General features: G+C 39.2%; 1 protein-coding gene across 1 annotated transcript in view; it reads left to right on the top strand.

Moving 5' to 3' along the window:
• Positions 1–684: 684 nt before the first annotated feature.
• The window catches only part of MLIP (muscular LMNA-interacting protein), a gene marked incomplete at both ends in the record, with an annotated part of 79,789 nt that continues 59,945 nt past the window's right edge, over positions 685–20,528 (top strand). The window contains 4 exons of the mRNA XM_010009475.1: positions 685–921; positions 2,124–2,213; positions 2,881–2,958; positions 4,738–4,833. Of these exons, the coding sequence (XP_010007777.1) occupies positions 685–921; positions 2,124–2,213; positions 2,881–2,958; positions 4,738–4,833 (501 nt within the window). The remainder of the gene's footprint in view (positions 922–2,123; positions 2,214–2,880; positions 2,959–4,737; positions 4,834–20,528) is intronic.

Here is a 20,528-nt window from a genome sequence, read left to right as displayed (position 1 = left end):
CACCTTTGAGGCTCCACTTCCAGTGGACCCCTAAATCACTAAGTTTGCAGGTCTTCACTTACTGCCATTTGCAGCTAAATAAAGTCAATCCAATTACTCAAACGAAATCTTTTCTTACAGATGTAGATGCAAGGTAGGGTCTTGCCTTCCCTTTCACACCTGTGATCCCAACAATAGAATGTGAACTTTAAGAAACTACAAGAAATGTTTTCCTTTCTGCATGGAAAAGAAATGTTTTACTTTCTGCCCATTCCTTTGCCTTATGCATGTGGTTCCTTGCGCTTGGACAACAGATTCAGTGCTACTGAGCTTCCAGAAGCTTCCCTAAATAGTCGTTCTCATGTTCCATCCTTTATACAGGGCATTGCAGGACTTAGCTGGGTGTCTTATATGTGCTTGTGTGTGCCAGGGGATGCAGTGAGAGTCTGTATGAATACCAGTCCTCTCCTAGGTTCCATAATTTCTACCCCTATATTGAAGGAAAACCAATGGTAAAATAATAATGGTAAAAGATACTTGCACATTTGCTTTAAACTTACAGATTTGTCTTTAGGAAAACAAATCCTAATGTAGAGCAATGTGATAGAGAGAAACAAATTCAATTTATCACAGGTAGGGTCTAGGTATCAGATAGGTATTCTCCTTGCTGTTGCTGTGTTTATCTTTTTTATCTCTAACCCCCAGGAACCTATTTCCAAGTTTTCTGGCAGTCTGTTTGATACCGATGATAGCATGAGAGATCAAAGAAATACCAGAACAGCTCTTCAAGAAAAGCACAAGTCGGCAATGAAAGGGAAGACTCTTCAAGGGACTAACATTAAGGTGCAGCCACCCATCTCAGCTGCAGGCAGCTTCCCCAGTGAGAGCAGACGCATCCTGGAGGAATCGAGGGCAGTGGATGTGCCGCAGCCCCCGCTGAAGGTATTCAATTGCTGCATGGGCTGGGCTTGCTGTTGGGGAAGCCCATATGCCCATGGGGGAGGTCCAGTTCTTGTGTGAGGCAATTTATAAAAGATGCAAAGAAGAGGAGACATTACATGGTAGTTGTCTGCGACTTCTCTTTCACAGAGCTGAGGTTTGGCTTGCGCCCACTGGCTTATATGGAAAAAGAGTTTTCCATTAAAAAAAAGTAAATATTTTCTTTGTAGCCGTTTGATACTGACTCATTTTATATATCCAGTTTTAGTACTGTAAGGTCAAGCTGAGGGTGTGTGCATGTGGGCACTCAGCTAAGTCTTCATTTAGTCCATGGTATAGGAACAATGGCATAGCCTTACCCTCATGGCATGAGAAAGTCTCCATCCCATGAAAAGGGATGGGAATGTTCAAGTGAAAATTTATCAGAGGACTGCAAGACTTGAGCTGAATTTTATGGAGAAAGTTGTACCCTGAACTCTGACGGATATATCCCATCTTCGCATGCTTTGGAGCACATGGAAAGAAAATATGCTTAATGGGTTGGCTCACAGGGGTCTTCCAGTAAAGATCACACCTCTGGTGATCACCTGTGGGGCGAGAAATGCAGAATCTGTGCAGCAGCCCCGGTCTCACAGGATGCAGCACTAGGAAAAAAGGCAGCTTACCTGGTGTGGCACCCGTGCTGGGACCTGTTGGTGACATGGACCTGTGAAGTCTTGAGCATGAGGGTATGTTAAGTTTAAACAGCATCTGTCAGGATGGCTTTCAATTGACTGATAGGGTATTGAGAGCAAGAAAATCAGACTCTAGATGAGGTTCTAAAGCAAAGGTTTTTCATAAACTTATTAAAAAAATATTTACTTTTCACTCCTCCTGTGTACTGGCATTGTTGCCATTGTGAATGCTCAGTAAATCAGTGGGTTTTAGGAAACAACTAGTCTGGTCAGCAGCCTTATAAACAGCCTTGCATATTTTTTGCATGACTATCAAATCTGGAGAAATAATGCATTCTTGGTGTTATTAAAGAGTAAAGACTGGTATTGCATATGCCAGTGTTGAAGCACAGCACCATTTTGATCTGGGTCAGGCTCTACAGGGGCAAATCTGCTGGTGTTCAGAGTGGGAGGTAAATTTTCATCGTTCATGTAATTAATAGGCAATGTTTCTCATTAATCAGACACTTACCCATTGTAATTCTTTTCCAGGTAACCATTACTGTGTGCAGTCAAATGGGGAGTCTTGGTATTAGCATTGCTGGTGGAAAGGGCTCATCTCCATATACAGACAATGATGAGGTGCATTTCACAACTCAAAATTTATCTAGTAAACATGAGAAAGAAACTGATGAGCAGTTCTATAAAGCTATTGTGTTTTGTTGTTTTCTTTCTGAGATTGTCCTCAGTGTAACATCACTATCTTTGTAATAAAGCTAACAAGGGTAAAGGTTATATTTCCTGAAGTAGAAGCCGGCAGTAGATTTTCATGGGGAAGCTCCTGGAGGGATGATTTTGGAGAGAAAACACGATGTAAAACACTGATTTTCCAAACACAATCTGTTGTCTGAAACACTGTGTGCTACCTCACTTTCTACCTCAGTCTGGGGTCACTCGCTTGGCAATCCACGTGCCTCTCCCATCCCATTTGCTTCTTCCCAGGAGCTAACTTCATTTGAGAGAAGTATTTCTCACATCATCTCCCTTAATTATCATTTAAATAAATCTTTGTTTCCCAGTCTGTCCCCCTTGGCACAGAGTAAACAGTCACGGACTTTTGATCATTGTCATATGTGTCAGCCATGGAGACTTTTTTCTCTTCCTAATATGCTAAGACATTTAGTTGTTCTTTTAGTAGAGGCAGCAGAACAACAAGTCCTGCAAATTAATTACTTCCTGTTTACTTTTAACATCTAAGAACACTGCAAGAAACCCTGTCAGGTCTGAAACCTGTCTTTTGTGTTACCAGGGGATCGTGATTGCACGGCTGCAGAAAGATGGTCCAACAGACTTGGCTGAGGTAGAAGCAGGAGACAGAGTGGCAGAGGTAGATGGGTTGTTTGTCAGTGTGGAGTGTGTTCTCTTGTTACCTTCAAACCAAATCACTCAGAGTTGGGGAATTTGAGATCTAGATCTAGGCTTGCCTTATCTTTGTAGATACTTCCCAAACTACATTATCAAGAAATTACAAAAACATTAAATTACTGTGTTCCTTCTTATTATATTCTGGTTTTCAGATCTATATTTTCAAAGTACTTAATAAAATATTCACTTAAACTGCTGATCTTTAAAAGAAAGTAATGGTCTTAGTAAGCAGTTATGTAAGCACAAATGCAGTTGTACTTGATCCAAGAAGCTTTATTATGACATTGTGTTAGATTTACTAGATGAGTTCGTTTCAGTTGTTACAAAGAAACAGAAACTAGATGAGCTTGTTTCTCTGAGGTAATTTTTGGTTAGGAGAGAACAGCTCAAAGTAACTCCCCTGATGGAGGCTTACAGTGCCAAGTGCCAAAGGATAAAAGTGTCTCTCAGGCTGCTCCACCTAAGCCTCATCTTTCCTAGCAGAAGACACTCTCTTGAGCTTCAGAGGTTCCCAAGAACAGTGGTGATCACATACAGTTTCATGTTATATATTTTTAACTTACTGTTTGTTTTTCACCTGCTGAGAAAGGTGGAGTGGGAGGAGAGCATCTACAAAATTACTTTGAGGTGAATCTGGTCTATAATTTTTTTTTCACCTCTTGTTCTCTTAAACTGTCATTTATACTTGCTTAAATTAATAGTTGTTATTCCAGCATACTCTTTGTTAAATTTTAAGGTAGAATAGAGCAAGCAGTATTTTATGTCAATTACATTGCCAGGAATAGGGATACAACCTGTATCAGCCAAAGTCAAATTAACGATACACTAACCTACTAATTTTGTAAAAGTATACTGTAGACTGATTAATAGAGGGTTGTGTTGCACAATCCAGATATGGAAGTTAATTTGACATTTTTAAAAGGTTAAATACAGATAGAAGTCTGTATAATTTTATCTTTTTGTATTTTATGAAAAGATTATCCTTACCTAATGCTTATAGTTTAACAAACATGAAAGAATTCAAATAATTGTTTACATAGTTCACATTATCAGATAATCAAGGAGAAAAAAAAAAAAAATCAGGATTTTTAGTTGCTTTAACTTCCGAGCAAAGTTTCTAGTAAAGTCAGTATCTTAAACATCAACTGCTTTTCTCAGCTTCCTCCTTGAGGCTATAATTCATTCTTATTTTGGAGGTTATTTGAAATACATTTAGCTACTAATGTCTGTTCATTTAAAGAATAGTGAAACAAGTAAAAAAGAGAAGAAATTTCTGTTCCATAATATTCTGTCCTGCTGTTGTTATCCTACTAATAGTTAAGATTTCTCTGTCTCCCACAAGATGGCAGAATCATTCATCTATTTAAAGAATGTGTGTGTGGGAAATAATCTCTTTTTTTAACGTGTGGGAGATGAGAAGCAATTAATGCATTCAAGTGTGCTATGGGAGTCCTAATGTTTTGACCATAGGATTAACCTGTGAACAAATAACCAGCATTTTTCTCTTGATACTATGTATTACAACTGCTTATTTTTGAAATGATTATTTCAACAGTTCAAATATACAGTGTGTTCATCAGAAAGGGGGTATAGCAAGATTTGCAACATTATTTGCTTTCATTGTGCAATCATATATAATGACAGGGCCAAGCATTTGTATACTAACCTGGGAGGGAGGGAATTTCCTTCTTAAACAGCATTCAGAATAAAAATGTGCATTTCTGCTGCTTTTTCTTTAAAGGCATCCCTCATTTCAGAACCCAATGCTCTTGATGCTGGTCCCACTGAAGCTTCATCCAAGGGCAGTCCCTTCCCAACAGTAAATCACATCATAACAGTAAGTAAGATGGCCCCAGTGAGTAACAAATCATTCTTAGCAAAGTACTTTGTGTTCTGTCATTAAGGCTAGTAAATATGGTAAAGACTGGCACAAGACTTGTTAGCAGCTCTGTAAGAGGAGAACACCTACCAGAGATTAGCAATCCTACCAAGTATTTACTTGGCTGTCACTGCAGCTGGGACGTGGCTTCTGGAGGAGCTCATCCCTTGGATAAGCACCAGACTAGAGCTTTTGAAGCGCTTTATTTTGAAGGTTTTAAGAGTGGTGTCCATTCCCTCTGGCTTGAGTGTTTATTCTGTTGTCTGGACTCTCTAGCTAATGGAAGCAGTAGCATTTCTAGGAGGCCTCTTTTAGGAGGGAGCTGTTGAGCTGCTACCTAGAGGTGACCATTTTTATCTTTTGACTCAAGGGGGAACTTGCGTGACAGGGTAAAACTGCATGTCCATATTTTAGGTGGCTGTTGTCAGGTGAGATTAAACCTCTCACACCTGCCACAGGACACAGCTGAGCCTGCAGGATGGCTTTAAGAAATCTGATCCACTTTTGTAAACTCTGAAAATCTCAACTCTCTGAAGACCTACCCCAATCATGGTCCTCTATGTGCACACCTGAAATGATGGCTTTATTAGGGAGATCAAGATAAGATATCTGAATGATTAAGGTCAACAAGCAACTGACTTGTATTAAACCTGAAGTACCAGGAAGCAACAACTGTTTCTCCTACAGCAAATGCCAGAGGAGTGCTTTGTTTGATTCCTCTTCCAGTCTTTTTTTATCCTTTTCCAGAAGGCCCTTCACAACCCAGCTAATGGCAAAGTGAAAGTTTGTATAAAAGACTATAATTAAAGACCACATTCAGTTTTTATTAACCATTTTACTTTTTTTTTAAATAATGTGATTTGTTAGTTGGCTGAAAAATAAGCAAATAGACCACACAAATCTGGTTTCCTGTGGTTTCCTGTGTGGATTACTATTTAAGGAGGGTTAAGCTTCAGCTTTTGTCTATGAGATGGACCAACAAAGGTTTTCTTTTCAGTTGCTTAAAGAAACTTATTTGGGGGGCTCTGGTCTCCAGCATCCTCTTGTGAAACATATAGACAGACCGGTTTTATTTTACAGATCAAAATGCTTCTTCTTTTTTTTTTTTTTTGGTCCATCTCTACTTGTTAGATGTTTATTAAAGTCTTAAGCCACAATGCAGGAAGCACAAAGCTTCCCGTTAGAGGAACCACTGTTGAAATTGTTGGTTCTTACATTGCTAGGGGCCTGGATCTGTTGTAGTGTATCTGAATTTTAGTGTTTTCAGATGAAAAGAGGAAATGACTGGTTTTTATGTTGTATGCCTCTTGGAAAATAATGTCTCCATTTAAAGTTCTTCAGCTGTGAGAGGAGGAGGTGGCAGATTAGACCAAGCTGTTTACCTTAGTGCAAGGTGCACAGAGGCAGTCAATTGGCTGAATATATTCCAAGTGTCAAAAGTATCCAACATCTGTGTTCTTCTGCCGAGAAACATTTGTATTTTTGGTTTTGTTTCTTTTTTAAATCAAAACCTAGCAAACTGTGTATGTTATTGCCTTTAAGGTAGAGCAATTTTCATCAGTTTTAGGGATTACGGGCTTTTGAGGAGTATCCTGCTGGCTCGGGAACTGGTCAGTATCTCATCTGCTCTCACTCTTGGCTTTCTCTGTTAAAGTTCCTCTTATTTCTCAGTTACTGTCTTATCTGAAGGATGTTTACAGCCTGCCTTCTTATGGAGGACATGCTTTGCATGTTCAGATAAGCAGATGGCAGTAGGACCTTAATGTAGAATCTTCTTTGCTAGGAATCTAGGAAGGTTTGTTTCCTTCATATTTCTGACTAGGTTTCAAAAGAAGATGGGTGCATCTGCATCAGGGGAGGGAAGGAGAGAAGCATGGTGTCAAAGAAGCCAAAGGCTCATATTATTCTTCCTGTAAAAGCTGAATTATGTGCTAGATAGTGCCCATCTTCCTTCTCCTGCTCTCCTATGTCATCACTGTTCCTTCCGTCCAGCACAGACTCTGTCTTAACCTAATTTTTTATTGAATTTTAGTAAACATTCTCTTTGCATATGCTGTGGTAATATTTGTCTCTTATTTGCTAGCCATACCCCTCTATCCATCTCTTTCCATTGCCTGTCCCATCTCCGATCCTGATACTCTGACATTACAAAGGGCAATGCTGCTGACAGATTCAGTTTTCCTCTCTGTTCTTCATGTGCCTGGTTGCTCTAACTTATTCTAAAAGGCTCATTTGAATTGTTAACACATTCAGTCAAACTCAATTTGAAACCCTTTGTTCCAGCTTTAAGATTTCATGACAGTGTGAATGATCAGTATTTTATTGGGCAGAAAATGAAAAGTCCTTTCATGCCAAGTCATTGTTTTGCAAAGGAAAAATGGGAATTGCCCTTGCTTTTAATATGGCTATTTTATTGAAATGTAGAGGCCCCAGAACTTTAATTACAATTACAGTACTTTTTTACATACTATATTTTATAGACTTTTCTCAGTTGTGCTAATCACACTAAAAATACGGAATTCTTCAATTAGTATATGTAAACCCAAATATTTTAATTGAACTTAAACAGAGTCTTTGAATTCTAAAATGGTAATATTAATATAAGAGTACCTATGTAGATATGTGTGTCAGAAGACGACAAACTCGAAACAGAACTGATACGGCGATCTACACGCAGACTCTATAAAATGCTGCCATGTAACTACAGCGGGGAGGAAAATGCAGGATACAAACGCTGCCAATAGTGCCCCCTGCTGACTTTAACAGGAGGAACTTCAACTTTGAGTTCATTTCCAGTTCTCTATTTTTGTCTTCTGCCCGCTGCTCCTTATTTCCTACTCACCCTCTCAAACATAGAACAAACTCTGCACAATCTTCCCCCAGAAAAAATATTTTTATTCAAGCTCTGACTGAAATTTCCGATAGATATTTTCTGACTGAATGGAGAATATTGACAGCTTTCATCATCTCCTATCACTTCATGACATGCATCATCATGTCATCTTCTTGCATCCATTTTGAGGCTATCAATCAGCATCATAAGGATATTAAAGTCTTTAATAAATATAAAATCTCTCCAATATTTTAATCCAGTATTTCACTTTAAATCGTACCATATTATTTTCTTTAACTGTATGCCCTTGTCCAGGAAATTTCCTCAATTAGATTTTTTCCTATAGTTCACCAGGTGTACAAATGTCACTCATATCAAGGATTTCCAAGGAAGTTTAAAGTAAGAATTATCAATTAAAAGTGATTGTGCAAAAGAAACTTGAAGCTAAAAAAGCCAAATGCTTTAGTTGTTCTGTTAAAAGTACAGAGATACCAAATATTCCTAAATACGGTGAGAAAACAGAGAACTTCAGTGTACTAAAACCTGCAATGTTTATCAAAGTTAAATACTCCCATGCCTGCAGAAAGCGAATAAGCATATACCATGCTCCCACAATATGTAGTTTGCTGCTTTTTCTGCCTTTCTCACACATTTTTTAGGTGCAAGTCATGAGAAACCTTACATGGATGAGAATGACAGCAGATCTATCCTCTTTGTTTCCATCTGATACAGACTTTTCAGGGAAAAGTCTTGATGCTCTTATACCAGTTAAAATTTCCAGAAATCTAAGTAGCAAACCCTTTCTTTATTCATCTGAGCAGCTTAGTTCCATCCGTATCAGAAAGATGTAATCATACAACTTAAACATAATAACACTTCCTTCTTGTTTCTTTAGTCATTGTCTTTTTTCAATTTTTAGAAGCAAAGCTTTGTGGCTTTGCAGATACGACCCGATGGACACTGATCTTTCATTTTTATCTGCTATGAAATGCAATGTTGTGTTTTACTGAACTCCCTTGCCTCATGCATTGCCCTTGGGAGGCATTGAACTGCTGGATAGGAAGAACAGAACGGAGCTTTGCTCTAACTGTGACATGCCCAAAGGTTGTATATACTACACTCTGGGAGACAGATAAAACATTAAAGGTGCTCACATGCTATCCCCAAAAGAAGTGGAGAAATACCCAGTTTTAAACCTGCCTTCTAAAAGGTATCAGTCTCCAGGAAATTCTCACAGAAATTTTTGGGTACAGCGCCTGGAGTCTAGTGCATTGAAGCCCCAGGAAACCGTTCTGAGCTGAAGTAGATTTCAGATCAAATCACCAGTGTGGGAAGAGCAATGAGCTCAGGGAAGAGAGATGGGCTGCTCTGGGCCCTCATTGGGCTGCTGTGTGCAAAACCGAGGCAGCGTGTTCAAAAAGAGTGCCAAAGCTAAGGCATGAGTCTCTGACAGTGCTTGAGAGCAGTGCGGCTGCTCCAAGCATAAGGATGAACTGAATTATGTGCTGACCTCTTGCCAGGCCAGAGGAGCAATCAGTGCTGTCATGAGCCAGCAGCATGGGCCTCTGCTTTCCTTGTGCAAAAGACATCAGCTGCACAGCATAATAATGTGCTTCATTCATACCTGACCATAGCTTTATCTTCTCCAGGGTGCAGGGGAGGTTTATATTTCTCTCTACATCCGACTTCACAATTCCTGGAGTTTGGCTGTGAGCTTCAAAACCAGTGAAATGGCACTGTAACGCAATGGAGGAAGGGATGCAGTGAAGGATTTCCAAGACCAGGAGTGTTAGGCATGCAGCATGAAACACATACTTGTAAAAATATTCCTGATAATATGCTATCAAAGTGAAGCCATCTTGAATGCCTAGATGGGGTTTCCATATGGTTTCATACATGCTGCTGTGCACCAGGTGTTTCTTGTGGTTCTGCCTCAGCCCCTGCCCCAAGCTGCCTTCCCTGTGCACCCTGGCTGCCTTGCCCGCTTCTACCTGGCAGTGAGGTTGCTTGTGGGTAATAAATTCACAAGGAGTTAATTGGATCTCTTTCTCCCTCTTTAAATTGTATTTCTTGTATGTTTTCTTTTGGAGAGAAGGTTGTTTTTATCGTTTGTCTCTTTGGGAGCAACACATCATAATCGCTTTAATTAAAAACCCCACCAGATGCTGGTTTGGTCTGAACTGTGCAGCAGTTGAGCAGCCCGTTCTCTGTTGTTCTAGTTAGATGCATTTTGGCATCTTTTTGAAAAAAATATTATTTGAAAATTCAGCTGTGTAACACTTTTTTAGGCATGACTAAATGCCCTCCTTCACTTGAAATCTGATTGAGACAGTTTCTTCCATAAATACAGTCATTACTAATGCAACCTTTTGCATCTAGCAAAGGCATGTTTGAACTGTTTAGTGAGAAGTCTCAATTTCCTGTTGCTCAAGTCTAAAATAATACTGCCATCATCAGTGATAACCAAAAAGGTAAAATTTAGTGTGAAATCATAGCATTATTCATGAGTTTTACACAAACCCCTACAAATGCTCTCAGCTGGGTAGATGATTTTATTTTCCCCTGTTTACACCAGCCTTCGCACTGGTGTCAGTGAAGATCAGTTGTTAAGTCAAATATGTACTGTTTAGATATATGGAGTTGAAGTAGGCAGGCTTCCCTATTAGAGGTATTTTCTTGCTGAGGAGTATTTTCTTTAGAAACTGACCTGTTTGAACCAGGGTTAAAAATTTGCCTGTCTTTCTTCCAAAAGGCCAATCCAAATCCTTTCCCCCTGCCCCTATTCTTTCAAACTTGGGCTTTTCATGTGTCTGATCACCTTCCGGTTCGTAGCCTCTCTCCCTGACAGCTGGCCTTGCTTGCAGCTGTGCTTTGCCCTGTCGCTGCTGGTTATGCCTTTCACGTGAAGCTCAGGCTTTCTGTGACTCTTGCCTTGAGAGCTTTGTTCTTCTGCTAAAATTGGAGTATGGCCCTGTGAAGGGGGAGGTCAGGGAATGGAGAAGACTTGTAAAAGAGAAAAAAGATTATGGGTTTTGTTCTGTTTGGATTTGTTTTGAAAAGGTTATAAAAAGACATAATGATCTGTTCTTTGTGGACTGTTCTGCGACCTTTTGGACAAACATTTTTGTTGCAAGTGGAAAAAGAAAGCATATGTGCACAACGGGAAGTTAAAAATTGTTGGATGTTAACCTGTTGGCAGAACATCTCATTTATCATGCGTTAAGAAGGTGCTTTCAACTGAAGGATCATAGATAGTTGCAGGTTTGTTCCTAACCTATTTGAATATGAAAGAATCTTTGCAGCCAATACCACAGCTGAATTGCCCCAGGTTATTTAGATGGAATTATTTTAGGGCTTCTTGCAGTGGACGAGGAGTGCATAGACAGCCCATGTCTGAGCTCAGCTAAAGGACTCCAACATTTGATGGAAGGTGATAATTCCATTAAATGAGTGTCTGAAATAATATGATTTTTATCAATACCTGATTTAACCAAGAATGAATTTTTTTAGTGAATCTTTTCAGTGTCCAAATCTTAGTGTTTATGTTGAAAAGTGTAAGAATTATACAAACAAGGCAGTGAATGAAATTCCTGTAGTGAACACACTGGTTTTAATATAGGACATGTCCTTTGTGGAATTTACTTTTTAGGCACTGCAAATGCAATTTCAGGGGGAAAAGGCAAATAGTAACCTGTTTCAAACGATTAATAATACATTTTTCTGAAAAAGTAGTCTATATATTTTGATGGCTTGGGATTGACTGGTGCTTCGGGTATTATTTTAATAGTGACTGCATGATGATGGCAAATGAGTAGAAGGACTAAGCAATTTCAACAGAAATATTTTAAACAAGTTCAGATACTATTCAGTAAAAACTAGTGGAGTAAAACAATGGAGCAACACAAGATTCTTTATAACCTGCTTTCCTACTTGCAGACTTCTTCTGAAGAATTACTGGTAGAAAATGGAAATTCTATGCTTTCCCACATGCCTTAGGCAAGCAACTTGAGCTCAGTTGCCTGTGCTAGAAAGGTTTTCCTTCTTTCCATCCTAAAGGTCTCTGCCTTGCCTTTCTTGTGATGGGCAGTGGAAATAGTTTACTTCCCCTTCCTGTGACATCGTTTTGCACATGAAGTCTGTTCTCCTGTCTTTCTTCAGTCATGACACACCAGGAAATGTGCATTCAAACATGAATGTTAAAGGAAAGCTCCGAAAGCAAAACTTGCATGTTTAACAGGGTAGAACTCTGGTTAATGTAGATCAGCCTGGGAATCTGAAAATATTTCTGGGATTTCTCTTCTGGGAAAAGAATCAGTGGGTTTGAGAAAAGGATGGAAAAAAGATCATATTGAGTTTTTTAACTTTGTTTTGGTTTTGTATTTGGTCTGTTTGGGGTTTTTTTCCTAACAAACAAAACTGGAAAAGGAAAGGAAGCTGATAAAGCTTAGTGATTGCTTTATTTCCCTGGAGTCATTGTGGTTTTCCTGGAGGTAGGGTGAATGTGAAGGCAGTGATGGAGAGTGCTAGGTTCCTAGGGGATAGTTAGGTGAAGATGGAAAGTCCACTGGTTAGAACTGGGAAGTGTGTTTCTTACATCTATTTTGGGTTGTGGTGGTGTTGTTTTGATTTGAGGTTTTGGTGTTTTTTTGGGGGGGGGGGGGGGGTGTGGGTGGGTCTTTTTGGGTTTTTTTTGTGTTGTTTTTTTTTTTTTTTTTAACAGGAGATTGATAACTTTCGGTGCTAGGAGAGAGAAAGTAAAGGCCTGATCCTCTTTTCACTGTTTCAATTGCATAGGTGGCACAATCTGCAATCAAGAGTTGTTTTGTTTTGCCATTGGTACCTATGATTCAACTGTGAGGAAACCAGGGCTCTTCCACATTCTGTCAGGGGAGCAGGCACAGAGCAGTACAATCGGCCACAGTGGAAGGAGCAGTAGGCTCATATGGGGTTTCAGTGGGAGAATGGGCAGGGAGATGCGCAGAAAGCAGAGGGAAAGGATACAGTTGTGCTTGGACCAGAATATTTGATTTGTTAGAGAAAATCAGCATTATGTCTCCAAATCAGCATGAGTGGGTATATGTGCGAGCTTCCATCTGCCTGGGGATGGTGCAGAGGGACTGCTGTAGATCAAAGCTGAGCCCACTTTCCTCTTGGGAGCACAGATTTCCAGCCTTTGCAGCACTTCTCAGCTGAGACACTGTTCAACCTCTGCTGTAGAAAGTTGCTCAGACATTTGGTGCCAGTTGCTCTTTATCTGCAGCAGTGTGAAAGATTAGATGGAGCAGTTCCCCCAGCATTATTTACTTCATGGAGGAGGTCGATACAATTACCACAGAAATGTTGGACAGGCATGAACCAGTGGGCAGGAAGTTGCTTAACAGGGAGCCTAACCAGGGCCGTTGGTAGCAGACTTGTGCCGCTGGCAGCTCAAGCACTTAGAGGTGTTCAGGCTTTCAGACCGTGGGTGTAGGAGAGAGTGTGTCATCAAGGAAATGAAATAAGTTTTTGGGAAAGCTGGGAAAGCCTAATTAGAGCTTGCAGTGTATTGAGCATAGCGAGAAATGTGAAGTAATCATGCCATAACTGAGCATCCTGTGGGATTCATTCCTCTAGCAATATTGCTACAATCTCAGTTTTATGTTTCTTTCAGATAATTATTTTTTTAATAATTTTTAGGTAATTATTTTAAAATAATTTTTATGTTTTTTTTAAAAAGGTATAATTTTCTTTGGTAATAGATAAAATGAATTATGGTCTCTAAAAGAAGGGTATTTCAGAGTGCCTAAAAATCCCAACCTTTGTGCCAAATCAAAACTCTGAGTGTGTAGATTTGGGGGCAGTGGTGGAGGGGAATAACACGCAAGAACTTCATGTTATTAGTTTAATTTTTTAGGGTTATGCCTCACCAACAGCTGGATTTTCTTTATTCCTATTTTCCATTCCATCAACTAAATTCACTTTGTGACTGTAAGACTTAGTCCCATCGTAATATTTGAAAAATAGTGTCCAGGAATCAGGCTCCAGAAGTCATGAACTGTTTTAAGAAAAGCTTTTTTAGAGAATCGGATTTGATACCTTGCAAGTGGGATCACTGAGGAGTGGAAACCATGCTGATAAAGAGAATTTCAATAGCTCACATTCAAAATGGCTAAGAGCTGTTCTTCAAAAGGAAAAAGACATACCTGTGACACTTCCTTCATATTTGTTAATGTAATCTATGTGTAGTGTGTATGCCCCCCTGACAGTCAGTGGAGTTGGAGCTAATGCAGTTGATGGAGCCTGGGGAATAATTCATTTTACTTCAGTGCAGAAACCTATAGGCTCACTAGCTGAACAGCCATGAAGCATCTATGTGCTTGTGTCATTTCCTAAAACTAACAATGTACAGCAAGGAAATAATATAGGAATGATTGAATTGTGTGGTGTCAACATTAATTATTCTTGTAAAGTGTGAAGAAATGCAACTAAGTAGCTGATAAATAAAAAACTAACTTTCTTGAAAATTTTCAGATGATGGCTAAGATGGGCATTTTATGTATCACATTTAATTATATTGCCTGCTCATTAGATATATTGATTTACTGTGATATCTGTTTTCATTGCATGTTAAACTTTTTTAAAAAATTAGTAAAAAATCTGATTTGTACATCAGAGTTAAATTTATAATAACCCATTCATTGGTACGAACCATTACTGATACATAATTTGGCTATACATAAAGAACCTGACGTTCTCCTCTTTTCTCATTACAGCACTTAAATGAATTATAAAACATTACAATATAGTTCTCAAAGAACACAAAGTTCTGGCACAAAAATTGATATGAATCGAATCCACATATGCATATTTATTACTGAATTACAGATTGACATTTTGTCTTACTGTTTCCCTTAAACATATTTTGTCAGTAAAAAAGCCAAAATATGCAGTTTTCCATAGAGCAATAATTGATATGTTTATAACTATATTTTAAATAATTTATAGTTACATAAATGATAATTTATATGTTTTATGGTCCTTAATTTATGAATTTCAGCTGATGAATTTAGTGAAGAATGAAGTAAAATAATAGTAGATGTGTATTTTTCATACTTACTTGTCTTTATAAGGATCTTTTTATCTTCCCCTCCCCTCCTTTTTTCCTGCCGAAGTTTGTTTTTTTTTTTTTTAAAAGCTAGCCAGTGAGAAGAAAAGGTGATTTATCTCTGTTTTGCTTTAATTATCAATGCAATTTTTGGCATGGAGCAGTTTCCCTGTTAGAAAGCTGGAAACAAAATGAAACAAAAAGAGGACTAGGGAAAATCTCCATCCTTTATTGCATGTGGCGGGAAACATAGTGACAGAGGATGATGAAAAGGCTGAGGTACTTAATACCACTTGACATAGTCTTTAGTAGTAAGATCAGTTGTTCTCTGGATACCAGCCTCCTGATCTGGGAGACAGGGAAGGGGAGCAGAATAAAGCTCCCATAATCCAAAAAGAAATGGTTACTACCTGCTTAGACATACACGTCTACGGATCTGGATGGGATCCACCCAAGTGTACTGAGGGAGCTGGTGAAAATGCAGTCAAGTAACAAATAACAAGTGATAGGAGGAGAGGAAATGGCCTCAAGTTGTGCCAGAGAAGGTTGAGATTAGATATTAGGAAAAATGTCTTCACTGAAAGGGTTGTCAAGCATCGGAACAGGCTGCACAGGGAAGTGATTGAGTCACCATCCCTGGCGGTATTTAAAAGATACGAAGATGTGGCAGTTACGGACATGGTTTAGTGGTGAACTTGACAGTGTTGGACTTGGTTGGACTTGATTTTAAAGGTCTTTTCCAAACTAAACTATCCTATGATTCTATGAATCCCTGCTGTGTTACATCTATCCCATGTTTGTCTCATCACCTGCTTCACCTTTAAACCCTTTACACACTTCTCTGCTCTTGACCTGTCTCTTTTCTCTGAAATCTTTTGCATCTTGCTGAAGATACCTCGGATAATCCTCACACGCCCTTCCACTTCTGATGAAGATACCGACCAGTTGCCCCCAGACCCAGATGCCTTTGAGCCTGAGGAGCCCGACAGCACAGAAGGCCATGCCTATTCGGACTGTCTGAACAGTGCTTTTTATCCTCCCTAATAAAGTACTTCTCTGGAAGGAGTTCACAGGTGGTTTTCTTTCCCGTTGTTTGATTACGTTTAATGTAGTACTTGAACCGCTATGCCTTATTTGTACGGAAAACCATTACACGAAAGATGGGTTTGAGCTGGGGGAGCAGAACCCATGTTTGTATTTCTTTGCCTTGAGCTTTCCTTTGGCCAGAACCTGTGCACTTGAAACAAAATGTGCTGGGTGAGGTTATGTGAATGTGACCACATGTTTCAATAGCCACTTGTAAGGGCATCCAGCAGAACCTAAATGCAGTGGTGAAAAGAGCATGTGATTTTTATTCAGAAGGTACTTTACCCATTTGGAAACACACTGAAAACAATTGTATAGTTTGGGGGGTGTTTTTTAAAACTTGTGTCAATGTTTTGTCTATATAGCTCACCCTTTTTTCTACCCCCAGGTTCCTTTGAATCGTTCCTTTTAATGTTGTTTTCTATGAGAATAAAAAATCCTTTTCTGTCTTTTACATATGCTGTTGTTTTTTTTTTTCTTCCTTCCCTGCAGAGACATGTTATTTTCAAATGTTATTTCCATTGGAATTCTGTATCTTATTCTAGTGTAATAAAGCGTAGTTTCTCTAGGTATATTGGTAATGTAAATGTGTATCAGATTTGGACAGGACCTGTAAATTATGTTTTGTGAGATCTAAATGCAGAAGTCATCTTACACAACTAAGCACCTGAAAGTGAATTGAAAATCAATTTCTTAGGCTTGAGGAACTGAGACTCTTTTATTTCTTCTCCTGACTTCCGTATAAGCAGAACACCTTGAATTTTCATTACTGTGATATGCCAGTATTTCATGTGTGTATATATATATGTGTGTGTATACATGAGATAGATAGATAAGCTTTTAAGAGCAAATGTTCTTGTACAACAGTGTTCAATCCTTCAATTCTCTTCACTGCTCTTCAGGTTTCTAGTGCATTTTGAGGTGCTTAAGAACCCTTTGGGATCAATCTTTATCTGAGGTTCCATGGTGCTGCCTTAAATCAGAGATGGGGTCTGGCTCTGCTAAACTGGGATGTCATGACTTTTTTTCATGTGCATAAAGCATGTGTTTATGGGTTTTATGATGTGTATCAATTTTTTTTCCTGTGAATATAATATAGTACAACTCAGTGACCAGGTAAATCCTCATCTTTTAATCACAGTCTGAGGGATTTCTCAGGTGATCATTCATATATGACTTGAATGAATGCTGATAGCTGGCTTTTCTGGAACAAGGAAGTTCCCAGGAGACTATGGCTGTCACAGAGTTAGAACAGTATCTCCTACCTATAAAAAGGACATTTTATCTTAAAAAGATAGGTTTGCAATAACACTATGATATCCAGATTTCTCTTGACTCTCAGCTGCATCCACTGTGGCTTTTTTATTATCTTGTAGATTAGCATCTTAAGTGAAGATAGCAATAGGAATATTACACTAAATTTTAATTCATTTGCAAAATGAACATTACTTTAGAATCTGTTATGGCTTTAATAATAAAGACTGTATTATGTGCATTACAATTTGAATTAGCTTAAATGATGCTGATAAATGAAATTATATTCAAAATACTCGCTTCCCATCCCTTTTCTTCCTCCAAAATAAATAGGATTCTTCCACAATGAGTTAATGTTTGATCAGTGCATATTGAAAAAATATCATTCTCAGAACCTGTAAACTCTTTGACAATCCAGCTAATAACATACCTTTTATTAAAGCTTTATTGTGTCTTCCTACGCTGCAGAAGTAGTAAACTAATTCTGCTGTTAAAACTAGCTGTGGGCTGCAGGAAAAATTATAGTTGAGAGCTCATGAAATAGAGTATGAGCTCTGCTGAGAACTCTCAATTTCATTCCTTTTCCTTCTCATGTACAGGTATTTATTTTAGATTCTTCATTAGGTCTTGGAAGTAAAAATATTTTCTATCAAAATGATGCACTTTTAACCAAATGCTGTCAGCATTCAGATAACTTTTAAACACCTTATCCTTTTCAACTGAATTTGTTTTCAAAGCAAATTTCATATTGTGGTGTTGAGAATTTTGCTGTGGGTATAAACTTATGGTTGTAGCACTTTCTGTGGAAAAAACCTAAACATGAACTGACAAATGAACTCAAATGTTTTTATAAATGGCCGTGCACATTTTGTGAATGCCCGAACACAAAATATGTCAGTCAAAGCCTCTGCTACGCACCTATTCAGGCTTTGCTTAAGCAAAAAAACGCTGGGGCAAGTGATTATATTTCACTTTTCTTCTGCAAAAGAGGGGTAGAGGTGGAGGTCAGATGCCGGTGTCCTTATCAGCACTGAGTAATGTATCTTTTGAGGTTTGGTGTTTGATAAGTGTGGGCGAGACAAGGTGGAAAAGGTATGATGGGAGTTGGCCTGTTAATGACAGCTCATATCCTGTTCTCTTGCTTGCTGCTGACCTAGGAGGTGCCTAGGAAAAGCCCACTGCCTGCTGTGGAGCAGTTGCTCATTTTCCATGGGGAACTGGCTTCTCCTTTTTCCCAGCTGCCACATCACTTAAGGGATAGTACTTCCTTCCTAATGTATTTTGTTAGCCACATCTCATCATTGCCACATCCATCATTGTGGAAGAAGGCAAGGCAAACAGTATCACTGAATGTGGGAGGGAAGATTTTTTTTGTGATGCACCTATCAAAATATATTTTACAGCCTGGGATATAGCAGTAATATTCAGGAACATCATGTGTATATAGCTGAAACAATGGATATGCAACAGGTCAGTTGTTCCACTGATGTCTGTACTCCTGAAGGACAGCAGACGTAGGACCTTATCAGCAGGACAGTCCAGTTTAACACAGTTGACTTAAAAGCCCTATGAGGATTAAAAAAACGTGAAGAGAAAAAAGCACTTAAGGACTTTCAGCTTCCACTGACTGCCATTTCAGAGAAGGCTCAGAGCTCTCAGAATCCATTTATTGTACTACTGAAATAACCTTCCTTGGTTTTATCCTCAAATGTATTCAGTTTCCTCTTCAGAGAAAATTTGTCAAGGGGTCTCCTGCTCCCTCTACATGACACGCAGGGCTCTGCTTCCTCGTATGCAAAGCAGAGACTTGCAGTTCCTCTGATGTTTCCCTGTTTTTCCACGCCTGTTACCTCCTCCTCTGTGAGTGTTTGCAGAGCCAGCGGGGTGGACCAGGAGCGACAGCAGCAGCTGCTGGGTGCCGCCGCAGGAATGTGGACCCACCTCTCCTAAGGATCAGCTTCCCACCCTTGGCTCCTGGCCGCCTGGAAGGTAAGCCTGCTCCGTGCACAGTCCCAGCAGCTCTGCAACGCTCTTCATTTCTCTAAAGAACATGCCATGAAATACCAGCTAGAAACAGTGCTGAAGTCCTGAAGTTTCCAGGCATGTGCATGTGACCTTGGGTGGATGTGCTGGAGTAACGTAAGAGATTCTTGCTGGCATGACGTGCTGGGCCTGCCAGAAGGGTGGGCACCAGAAATAATCTGGAAAGCTTCATTTGCAGCTTCTGCCAGACTGGTGGTTACAAGTGGTGAGGGAGCCTACTGGGTTTTCTTTTAAATTTTATACTCGTTTTAAGCGTGGGACAGAAATTCTTTCCACATGAGACCTTGAAAAATCACTGCAGATACGAGTTCTGTATTAATCTTAGTTCTTTTAACTGTGAATTGAGTAGGTGGCTTTTAACTGAGTATAATATGATTGAGCACATCAGGGTCAGAATTAATACTTCTGCTTGTTGAATGCGTATGGTGTGTTTGATGCTGAGCAAATAAAAAGAAGCGGTGCAGATGTATGACGTGTGATACAGTAATTTGCTGGCAGCCCTGGGCTACAGCCAAGTCAGGCTGAAAATGAAAATGGGCAAAGTAAAAGAATTGCTGTAACCACATTAGTGAAAACACAGCTGAAAGTGACCCACAAACATCACAATAGTCACTTGCTTCCTTCTCCAAGAACAGCAGATCAAATAAGCACAGAAGATGCATCTGCTTAAATGGTTTATTTACATAGTACTACTATTTTGGATATTCAGCACTTACCTCTTACAGGAAAAAAACCCTCACCCCTCCTCTCCCCATTAACTTCATCTCTTGGCCTCTTGTTAGGTCCTGCTTTGAGAATAAAAGCAGGTGTCAAGAGACCAGTGACTGTAATACAAAGAATTAATTGAAAACAGCAGAGTCATTTAGGCGACGTGTAGAATATGCTCTTTAATAGCATCTGTTTACTATGTTTTCCCTTGCAAAGTAAACCAGGAAATATAGTTACTAAAAGTGTCTTAGAAAGTCCTTGGAGTGGAATAACTGTTATTTCTATGTAGGAATAAGAAATGTACTGCCATAATTATAGAGACCCAAATTCTCATATGGTTAGGATCATGGTCTTTCTTCCAGTTAATGTTGAAATGTCATACTAGACAAGGTGTGGTAGATAACAAGGAGGATGTCAGCCTTTCGACGCTACCTCCAGGGTCCTTATGTATTAGAATCCAGGCTACAGAAGAGCCTTGCATTCAGTATTTCTTGTGCTCCCTAATTTTAACACGATGGCATGAAGTTTGCTGTCATACTCTGTTGCATTATTTGCTTTTTATTCCCATTCCCATCTCCAAGGCAGTCTGCTCCAACTCCCTAGCACTTGCACTGTCAGCAGCATGAGGCATACAGAGTACAAATT

The sequence above is a fragment of the Nestor notabilis genome, unplaced genomic scaffold (genome assembly GCF_000696875.1).
Source record: "Nestor notabilis isolate BGI_N333 unplaced genomic scaffold, ASM69687v1 scaffold11022, whole genome shotgun sequence".
NCBI lineage: Eukaryota > Metazoa > Chordata > Aves > Psittaciformes > Psittacidae > Nestor > Nestor notabilis.
Note: the sequence above shows the minus strand (reverse complement) of the source record. Positions and strands in the feature narration are given on the sequence as shown.